Below are 11,159 nucleotides of genomic sequence, written 5' to 3'. Positions count from 1 at the left end.
GTTGGTATTAACAAAGTTTAATCTATTACTCAAATAGTGGGATTCCTTCAAATGACCTCATGATCAGTTTAAGACGTCAGTGGAGACGGTATCAAAATGTTTCCATCAAAAGTTTGTTTTTGCCTTTTTTTGTCTTTTTTTTTTTGTAATATCTTGAGGACCATAGCTGAAATTGTAAATGATACTACATTCAAATTTGGATTTTTGTCAAAAAAAAAAAAAAAAAATCCAAAAAAACCACACAAAACAAAAATAAAAAAACAGTGATGTCAGATTTTCTGCCATCACATTATTGGCGGCCCACATAGCCACAACCTTCCTACGCTATTCGATTTAAATCTCACTTCACAACTTAATCAAGGCTTTCTCCCATTAACTCTGGACTCCTCCAGCAGAATTTCTACCGGGCCAATCAGTGAACAGGAGGAGAAGTTGGGAACGACGACGTAAATTTTCTGTGATGTTTTACAATCCTAATGTGCCTGGAGTTTTAACAATGGCAGCGGAGGAAGTGAACGAATCCATGTTGACCAAGCTTCCAAATATAATTAAAGTTGACAACCGAGTTGTTCGGCTCTGCACTACTTTCTTTGCAGTGGAGGATGGTTGTTTACAGCGCAGGCAACTTCGGGTAAGCTTCATATCATCGGACTGGGGCATTACAGATGTCAGGGGCAAACCCTAGAAATCGTTTCTCAATGGTCGAGACCCTCTGCACGAAACAAAGCATAGAACATGGGACTGAGTTTTACTAGGCTACATTATCACTGGATTATTGTTCATTTTGTGCTTTGATTGCCTGTCTGGAAAAAATGGGATTTCTTTACATTCTGATAACCTGGAGAATCACAACAATACTGTATTTCTGCAACAATTTGACTGACTTGTTTTTTTGATATTATAAATGTTCTTAAGCATTTGTCTTATTTGTAAGTGAGCGAAACGTGTAGGCTCTTCAGTTCATCCAGTTGACCAGCAGAGTGCAGGTGGTGGAGGGTCGAACCAGCTTTAAGCTCCAAACATCTTATAACTTCTTAGCACAACTGGCATTCTCAATAAACCCCCCCAACTCGAACCATTAAAATGGCATGATGGGAAATTTGACCGTTTTCAAAGCAAGCAAAGCTTTTTGAACTCTTGATATACCTTTACAGCTGTAATTGGTGAATAATGGCTCTCAACGTGGTTCAGTTCCCACATTGTAGAAAAGCCTTTGTAACACTTTCAAGACTGAAATCAATGTTGATGATTTTATTTCTTCTGTTCTTGAAGTTCTTCAGATCAGGACATGAAGTGTTGCTTTTTGAGATTTTTCAGTAAAATTCATGTGGTCAGACAGGTTCTGTTTCAGTGATTTCTAAACTTCAGATTGTGTTTTATCACTGGGCCAGGCTGGTTTGGATCAAAGTCATAATTAAAAATCTGAAACACTGAAGTGTAACGAAACTGAATGCAAGAGGAAAAGTAATTTGTCCAAAAGCTGTTACGTAAATCCAATATTACTCTCATTTGAGGGTCTCTGTGAACTCGTTTCACAGCATTTATTTCAACGGTCCTCAGAAATGAGTTTGAACCAATTGTAGAATTGGTTCAAACTTGATCAACAAGTCAACAACTTGATCAAAACCAAGTTGTTGACAATAAGAAGACACCAGAAGAAGCCTCATCATTGTTTACCGACTGCCATTTTGACGTAACTAATGACCTGAAAAAGAAGACTGAATATGTGATAATTAGATGGTAAAAATACTTTTAGTGTCAGTGGGTTTGAGATAAAGACTGTAGGAGACTTTGTAAAAGACGTTTCTTCACTTAAAATAACATTAGTCTTTTATTCGCTAAGTAGTTAGCACAAGTAGTTGCTAGCTATGTTCCATGTTCACACTTTGGCCAAAAGATTTGGTAAAAAAAGTTGGTTTAGACAAGCTAAAAAACTATAACTTTTGTCTATTTAAAATTTTAGTGCAATTAAACATCTAGGTTTTTGGAACAATTGTGGTTTGAAAATTACAGTTGTATTAATATAAGAATGTAAGCTTGTTTGATATAAAGATCCAAAGGAGGATAAAATATTATTTTCTATTGTTATATGTCAGTATAAAATAATGAATTCATCATGTCGTCAACAAAAGTCTTATTAGATTGTCAGAATTTTTTTAATCTGATCATTTTTAATGCAAAACTGAACTGAAGACAGAATAATTAATTTTAACCCAAATATTACTTTTATTCAGGAATTCAAGTTACCGTCGATTCTTTTCAACTCGGGTCTTTTGACCTCAGATTGAAAATCTAACCCAGTTAGAATCTCGATTGAATCAATGGGTTGGTTTAATCCTACTGAACTAAATCAATTAAGGACCACGGACTGGCTTAGAAACCAACCGAGGCCCCCCGGTCATGAAAACAATCAATGCTGAATTGTTTGTTTTCAATTCAGCATGTGCTATAGTATATAAATACCTCCAACATCCTAATTTAAATGAATGTGCTCAGTCTCCACAATTTTAAATTTGGGTTTTAAGTAAAAATACTTAAGTGTTTGATTTAAAAACAACCAGAAGTTTACAAAGGAAAAAACAACATCTAAGGCACTGCAGACCTTACCTGCATTGGTTATGGTTCATGATTCAAAATGGAAGAAGAAAGAAAGACTGGGGGATGGGGGGGCTTAACTGCCTCAACAAGAGGGTTGTAAGGCAAAAACCACCGCTGACCAAAAACACTCGCAAGCTCATCTCACATGTTTCCAAAATATGTTAATGATCCCCAAGACTATAATGAGGCATGATGAGGTAAAAGCGTATTATGTGGATTTGGTTTTTGAAGGTGTTCATCTCATTACATCTGGGTTAACATTGCCAAACATGGTGGTGGTAATCATGAACTTGGTACTCTAGCAGAAAACCCTGAAGGAGAGTCCTGCCATCAGTTTATGACCATAAGGCAAGGTCTGGATTGAAATCCAATTGAGATGTTTTGGCATGACCTAAATAGGTGGTTCTTGCTTGAACATCCTCCAATGCGGCTGAATTAAAATAATTCTGAGAAAAGTGTACCAAAGTTCCTTCACAGTGATGCAAAAGTCTAATTGCCAGTTATCTAAAATGATTCATGGTAGCTTTAAGCACTATGGTTGGTATTAGGGATTTAACCAATTAATCTACTCACCATTAATTGTCAATTAATGGTTTATTAGATTAAAATTAGTTCCAGTCGTTTAACTAATGTCTGCTTAGACCTTCTTCTAGTGTTTTAGTTTGGCCGCCATCCAGCAGAGGGTGCTGGTGGTCATCCTTAATCGGAGCCGTACAGAAACAAAGATGGCGGAGCCACACCTGAACGGGAAAGAGGAACAGCCCAGAAGGAGTCTGCTGTGGGATAGAAAATGCGCTTATTGTGGTTCTGTTTTGAAATATAGCTACACGAAAAGTAAATTTTAATAGCACTAATTCAGTGGCGTCAACTTATCATTCAAAAATGACTGATGTGATACAAAGGTAAGATAAATAAAGCAGAAAAAGCAGAAAAATAGTAAGATGATGGGAAAAAAAATTAAGCACGGGCTGTCGTGTGTAAGTTAGGGTGTAAAGTTTTAATTTCCTTCAGAGCAAACAGTATTTCTGTATACATCTGTGTTAATGGAGGATTAAGTGAGTCACACATTTAGTTCTTTTCATCTGTTATTTTTCTATATTCAGCAACGTAAGAGGTTCATGTTTTATTTTATATAAATATGTCCTCGTTTAATAATGTGAGAAAACCATAATGTTCAGTGTACAATACAGCTGACACAAAATAATGTAAAAATTTAAGTTTTTTTTTTCGATTAAGCATATCATGAAAAATGTAGCCCTTTTATATGAAAGACGGTTGGCGCTCTTGATACAAGAGTAAACTCAGGTTTTTAAGAAAATGGCAGCTTATCAATGAATTGTTAGTTGGTGGACAAGATCAGTCAACTCCAGATTAATTTATTGATAACTAGTCGGTGCAACGGCTTATTGGGCTCACGAGCAATTAACCTTCAACGTTGATTTGGATAGATGTTCCCTTAATAAGTGAAAACTTCGTTTCAAATCCCAATTTTGTTATATTTGACCGATATTAAAACAATGAATGTGAAATATGTAAGCGTGCGTTGTTACTACAGAGCACTGTGCAACTGCCCGGAGCCTCTCCAGTTGGGGATGAGAGTCTTCTCCGTGAAGGCTTCAAAGAGCTCAAGTGTTATTTCAGACCAGCACTGATAGACATGCGCACAGCTGATGGAAGAGAGGCACATCTGCACCGACGTCACCACCCACCCACCCCCTCCGTTTGTGCAAAAAAAAAAAAAAAAAAAGAAAGAAAGAAAGAAAGCAGCCAATTTGGAGCCGTCCTGGACATACCCGGTCCTCTGCGCAGTGAGGAGAAGCAGCCTCCCAGCCAACTTTTGCTGCTGTTTGATGCACTTTCCCCCCCTCCCCTCTCTCTCCTTTCCTCCTCTATCCAAACCTTCCAGAGCTACGCTGAGCCACAAGCATGAACACAAAGTCCAGATTATAAAGGAGAGTAGATAGACTTTAAATGGACCCTTCTGCTGGAAGTCCAATACTCCTCTAAAAAAAAAAAACTTTTTTTTTTCTTGTAGTTTTTTGCGGGTGTCCCCACGGGCTGAGGGGGGAGAACTCACACTGCAGATCCAGCAGAGGATGGCAGAATTCAAAAAGGAGATGAGAAGAGCATAGTGGAGGAAGTTTGTGTGCGGAACTTTAAAAAGGAAAAAAAAAAAAAAAAGGAGAAGAAGAAGGGCTGGAGAAGACTTTTGAGCCGAGCTTCACTTTGCACACTCGGACCGGAGCTGACAGTGAGGATGGGCATGGTAAATCTCTTCCCCACACTCCTCTCTCTCACCTCTCAGGGAGCAGGTCGGTATCTTCCCGCTGCGTTTCTCGGTGCGTGCAGTTAAATCCTCTCAGGCTGGGTTTTTTGCACGGCCGCATTTACATACAGCTTCAGTTTATTTCGGGCGACGCGAGTTGAAGCCTGGGGGGAGCTCTGGGAGCCGGTTGCCTGGAAATAAACGCAACGTTTTACGCACCGGTTTTTTTTTCTTTTCTTTCTTTTATGTTTGCAGAGTGTGAAGTTCCGCAGGTTGGTCGTATGCAAACTTTGAAGATCTCCACGTTGCATGCAGCAAATAATTAGAATGTTAATAATAATAATAATAATAATAATAATAATAACAAGCGGCGCGGTTTATTTTGATTTGCTGGGGCTCCCGGAGGGTTGCGTTTGAGGTACCGGTGTAATGCATGCGGGCCGGCTGCCAGCTGTCTGGGTCAGAGTGGCCAAGTAGGCTGCGCTCTGTCTGGACCGCTGGAGCTCCACAGCTGGGGGAAATACTCTCATAACCCGCGATGTTCTCCGAGTCACTTTCGCCGCACTTCCCCCCCACCCCACTCCTCTTTTTTCCCCTTCTATCACCGGACGTGTCCCCGCGTCAGAAATAATCGACGTGCAGAAATTCGATCATGCTGACTTTTTGGGATTCACGCGCGCCTTTCAACACGTCACAAATCCTCCGGTTTTTAAGTCCCACCAAGTCGGTCATTAAACTGTCATCAATGCGTGATTAATAAGACGCGAAAAGTAAAGTGAAGAATCTGTCGAGGAACCTGTTGAAACTGGGACACGCGTTTGACTTGTGCCTTCATTCATTTGCCCGGAGCTTTGGGTTGTTTTAGCTGAAGAGGAGGTGAAGCAAAACCTTCTGTTTACCCAGTATACAGTGGTGGTTCTTACATGAGTGGTGCCCTGCCTCGCCACCCTTCCCACAAGTCAGTAGTTTGCAGAACTCTCTTTCAGGGTATATCTTTACCAGCCCAAGCTTGGTAAGTTTGGGTGATGAGCTTCAGCGAACATCAGTCTAAAGCTGTCCCATTGTAAGGTCTTGCTGTTTTTGCTTATTGAATGTGAGGCAGTATGTTGACTGGTCTCCTAATTCCACATAGGCCCCCATCAATTACTCCCCCCCCCCCCTCCCAGAGGTACAGCATCCCTGCAGTATGACGTTTCCATCACCGTGCTTCACAGAGAGCATGTTCTGCTTGACGGACAGCGTTAGGCACAGCATTTTACAGGGCAGGGGAGAAAGTTTCATTTTTGTCTCATCTTTGTCACCTACATGGCTTTTGGCAGCCTTTCAAACAGGACTTCCTAAATCATCCTTTTAAACAATAACTTTCTTCTTGCCACTCCAGGTCAGATTGTGGGCTAATAATTCCCCTTTCAGTTGCTTCCTCAACCAAACCTCTGGATAATTTCCAAAATACAGTCAGTTTAGATCAGTGGTTCTTAACCTGGGTTTGATCGAACCCCAGAGGTTCGATGAGTCGGTCTCAGGGGTTCGGTGGAGCCTCTGCCGTGGAGGTAAAGACACACTTGTGTAAAGTCGTGATGACGCCCCACTTTGCCATCACTTGCTGCAGAGGATCACGTTACATTGCTTAGCCAATCAGAGCTGCGGAGGAGCACTGATTGAAGGAGTTTCACTCTCAGCATGGATTTGAACTTGTGTCTTCAATTACTTCAGTAAAACTCACTGTTTTTACCAAATTCTGTAGCTTTCGGTGTACTTCTAAATCTGCTCCTTAGTCGCATCTTTTCGGGGTTGCTACTGCCTCTAGTGGCGTGGGGGTGGTAACACAACTAATATAATTACATTACTAAATCAGAATACCGCAAAGTCTTTATTATTTATTATAAATTTTTCATTCTCTTAAGAATGTAGAGCTAATTAAATGATCTAAACAAGACATTAAAGTGGTTCCAGTTTCTCTCAATGGCCAACCTGTTGAAACTGTGGCAAATTTGGGTCGTTCCTGGACAGTCAGCTTAACTTTGCTGAAAACACTGACTATATTTTGAAGAACTGTTCTCAGAGACTCTACCTTTTAAGAAGACTTGGTGATCATGGGGTTACCCAACTAGACTTTAGTTGGGTCATCCCTATGTCTTGAATTTGGGGGGGGGAATCATATTTTAATCTATCACTACAGAAGGGTTCAGTGAATGCGCATATGAAACTGGTGGGTTCGGTACCTCAAAAAAGATTAAGAATCACTGGTTTAGATTGACAGCTATGTCAAGGTAGGTTTGCCATGTTTTTTGGACTAAATTGTAATTTGTGTGATCTACGTAGCTTGAGATATTGTTTTATGACCTGTGTTCATTGCTCTGCACGAGGCTGCTTGTTCACCAGGTTCTCTAAAACCTCTTCTCCATTGAGTCTCACTCTAGCTGGTTAATGTCTGGTTCAGTTCTAGCCCAGTTGGTGGGAATGTGTGTGAAGGACAAAGAGTCCACATAAACTATCATCAGTGCTCTGATTATGTCAATTGCCAGTTTCTCCAAAATCTCTTGGTGTATTTGTTCATTGCGGTGTTACCCTGTCCAGTTGAGGCAGACAGCGTCAACTGGATAATTGATAAAACATTTCAACATCAAGGTCTGACCGTGGAATTATTGATTTTGCATCTAGTCATTTCCCCATCTACTACGGTCTTGTTACAGGTTGACAATAGCAGCTGAGACGTTGTTCATAAATCCACTGACCAATCAACGAATGCAGTCAATCAAATCGCTTGTGCGCAAGCCGGACTCAGCTAGGTCCGCCTTGCACCTGCTGATTCCAAAAAAATGGGGTAGATCAATGCAGTATCTACAAATGCGGACAAATCTGGCTGGGGTTGTCTGAGGAAGGACAGGTTAAAGCCACGCCCATAGGGAAAGTATCTTAAACGGTAAATGGACTGAATTTCCATTGCACTTTTATTGAATGAACCAGCCCTGTTTAGTCCGCTTTAATTGAACTCTAGTTTGTTTGTCTAGAAAATCCAGTTCATTTGGGGAGGTGTGAATGCATATTCAAACTCCGATGTGTACCAAAACCAGGTTTGAGCAGACTAAAGATGTTAAATCTTAAGCTAAAGATGATCAAAAACCAGAGGAATAGCTCTGACTCTGTTCATTGGATGTTCATATTGTCAATACTAAAGACAGTTGGTTTGCCACTGACAAGCATTAAATTGATTTTTTATTTTTTTTGGGGAGACGCCCCCTTCTGGAAGGGCGCCCTGAGAGAAGAGTCGTATTGCCCAAATCAAAGCAACTAATGATAGGTCATTTTTTAACTAATTTGTCATTTTATGTCATTTCAAACTAAAATGTGCTTTTAAATTTTGGATTTTTTTAAACCAAATATTCAGATACATGATCAACAGGTTGATTTCAAAAGCAATGGTTCTGACATACGGTAAAACCCAGTCTGATGTCCTTCATAGGAACGCAGATGGGTCAGTCAGGACAGGCGTCCGACACAGAGCCTCTGATTTCTCGACTTCCACCCGAGACCGATGGAGGACGGCGTTTTCCCCTGAGCTGCTGACATGCATTCAGAGGCCTGTGAGATGTGGACTGGCTCGCCTTCGAGGGAAATCTGAAACCTTGAATGAGCCGCGGGACACAGGCAGGAGCGTTTCAGTGAAGAAGAGAAACCATGGACCTGTTACGGCGCGGCGCCAGACAGACTTTGCACTTCTAACCCGACTGTAGCGCCCTCTAGCCGCACCCCATGTCACAGCCTTTCCCGAATTATGGAAATTTTGTGGAAGACGCTGACTTGGACACTGAGCCTAGTGGTGATGGCAGCTTCGGAATTTCAAAGACTTTCGCACAGCTCTCAAGGTAGGACAGCACCGTAAGACCTAATTAGTTCTCCATACTTTAGGAATATATGCAAACTTGCTGCCTCAAAGTTTAGTTTTCATTAAGTTAACTGAGTGATATTAACTTGTGTAAATTTACTAAGAGTAACTTAAGCCAACTTAATAAATCTATGTTGTAATTATTTAAACGGCACCTGAAGCTGAATTTTTTTTTGTATATCATCACCTTCCTAAATTTTATTTTTGCCAAAATCATCTTTTTGCAATAATCCCCACTGATTTTTTTTTTCCAATATCACCGCCTTTCACATTACTTCAAATTAACTAAATGAATGTTTAAAAAGTTTTCACATAAGGAGGCTCATTTTAATTAAAGAGGCAGTATTATGTATTTTCCAGGCAAATAGTTCCATTTTGTAGTACATTCAACTAACTATGTCACCTTCCGTAGTTATAAAAATGATATATTCAAGTATGACTTGAAGGAAATTTAACTTAAAGCCTTAAAATTGGGTGTTTGTCTCTTTAAAACCTCTTGCTTTTTCTGAAATTCTGACTTCAGGAAGTCATCACAACATCTCTCCTCTGTTAACTCTTTAGCAATAGTTTTACCAGCATCGCACTGAGACGAAGCTCGTATAATGAGTTCAGCAGATTTGTACTTCCACTAGGTGTTTGCTAACCACTGCTGGCTAGTCTGAAGGAGCTTAATGGGGTGCAGCGGGGAAGGGGTTCTCTGTGAGGTAGAAGCTTGGAAACTTTGAGGCGTTTTGCACAGCTGAATGGTTGCCATGGGAAATTAAAGAATTTCTCAAACATGCAAGAGAAAAACCCAAGGTATGTTTTTGATGAGGGAATAACATTATGACATGATGTAAATCTAAAAAAATAAATAAATAAATAAATTTTGCATAATACTGCCCCTTTGCAGTATTATGCAAAGGGGCAGTATTATGTTGACTTCAGTTGAATCTGAAGTCAACATTGTACTTCACCATAGACCCCAAAATTCACTGGACTTAGTTTAATTTGTTTTTTCAGTTAAATACGGTGTTTTGGTGTACGGTGTGGGACAATTGGTAAAAAACCCCCCAACTGATTCATCTTTTCACTCTTCTTCTCTCGTGTTCCTGTGAAAGAGGAGTTCCTGTCTTACCTGCAGCACTACCAGCTGACCGTCCCGGTGCGGGTGGACGAGAACGGGAACTTCCTGAGCTACACCGTGAAGCACCAGCGGCCGGGCCGGCGGAGACGTGCACTGGCCGACCCCGCCGCCGACCCACCGGGCTCCCGGATCTTCTACAGGCTGTCGGCGTACGGGAAGCACTTCCACCTGAACCTGACGCTTAACAACAACCTGGTGTCGAAGCATTTCACGGTGGAGTACTGGGGCAAAGAGGGGCCCGAGTGGCGTCACAACGTGCTGGACCGCTGCCACTACGTGGGCTCCCTGCGAAGCCAGCACAGCACGACCCGAGTGGCGCTAAGCAACTGCAAGGGCTTGGTGAGTACGACGCGCGCCTCTGATCCAACGAGGCAATTCACGCTGCTCACCTCAAACAAACCCTCACATAAACGTCAGATAACTCACACATGCTGCCGCCGCCACCGCTGCTGCTGCTCAGCCGGAGGATCCCGCTGGTTGTCTTGGCTCTTCTCCACCTGGCAGGCCGAGTCTGCTGGCAGCTCAGAGTGAGGTCATGCTCATGTAGGAGAATCAAACAATGTCTGCGATCTGGGAATGTGACACCTCAGCAGCCCGGCTCACGTTGCTCCGGTTGTCACGTTAAGCTCACGTGTCTCGGGGGCCCACAGACGAGCGCTCTCTGTTTTACCACACCTCGCAGAAAAGCCCGTCGCATTTCTTCTCCACAGATGTTGCCGTGTTTTATTAAGGTTCAACGTGCCAGACAAACGCAGAGACTGTTAGGTTTCCTCCATGCATATTGTGCTATTTTTTGCATTTAGGCCGGATAGTTTCTGACCAGAGCATTTCCTTTTTACAATTTTTACTATTTGCGTTATTGTCAATTTCTGAAGGTTGTTGGCTGCTCTGGATTTTATTTTGGGGTTTTAGATTAATAAGGGTGGACGAAACAAAATCTGCTCTGGTTTCTTTACATTCTAGTTGAATGCTAACTCTTAGCTTAGCAGACTGCACTTAAAATTCTCAAGATGCTGGCTAATAAAAATCACATTTTAATCTAAAACTATACATCAACAGAATAAATGTTTTCAATTCAAAAACCCTTTTTTGCTACTAAATGACTGAATAAATACATATAAAAGCTTAATATTTATTGTTTTCAATCTTCTATTTAAGTTATTAAACCATCAGACTGGAACAAAGTCCTATTTTATCCACTCAGCTTTCAACTTGATCATAAAACTTTGAAAAATAATTCTCTAGAAATGTGAGCTGTGGACGCTGACATTAGCATTCATGAC

At 41.2% G+C, this 11,159-nt stretch overlaps 1 protein-coding gene across 2 annotated transcripts in view; it reads left to right on the top strand.

Moving 5' to 3' along the window:
• The first annotated feature begins 4,380 nt into the window (after positions 1-4,380).
• Positions 4,381-11,159, top strand: part of adamts6 (ADAM metallopeptidase with thrombospondin type 1 motif, 6) — a 74,096-nt gene continuing 67,317 nt past the window's right edge. Inside the window, exons 1-3 of one of the 2 annotated variants that reach the window (XM_007570797.2) lie at positions 4,381-4,864; positions 8,328-8,730; positions 9,851-10,215. In XM_007570797.2, the coding sequence (XP_007570859.1) occupies positions 8,640-8,730; positions 9,851-10,215 (456 nt within the window). In that variant the 5' untranslated portion in view covers positions 4,381-4,864; positions 8,328-8,639. Of the gene's footprint in view, positions 4,911-8,327; positions 8,731-9,850; positions 10,216-11,159 lie in introns of both variants that reach the window. The other variant, XM_016681110.1, reaches the window with a different exon arrangement.

The sequence above is a fragment of the Poecilia formosa genome, unplaced genomic scaffold (assembly GCF_000485575.1).
Source record: "Poecilia formosa unplaced genomic scaffold, Poecilia_formosa-5.1.2 Scaffold269, whole genome shotgun sequence".
Lineage (NCBI taxonomy): Eukaryota > Metazoa > Chordata > Actinopteri > Cyprinodontiformes > Poeciliidae > Poecilia > Poecilia formosa.
The sequence above is the reverse complement of the archived record's forward strand: the minus strand, read 5'-3'. Positions and strand labels throughout refer to the sequence as shown.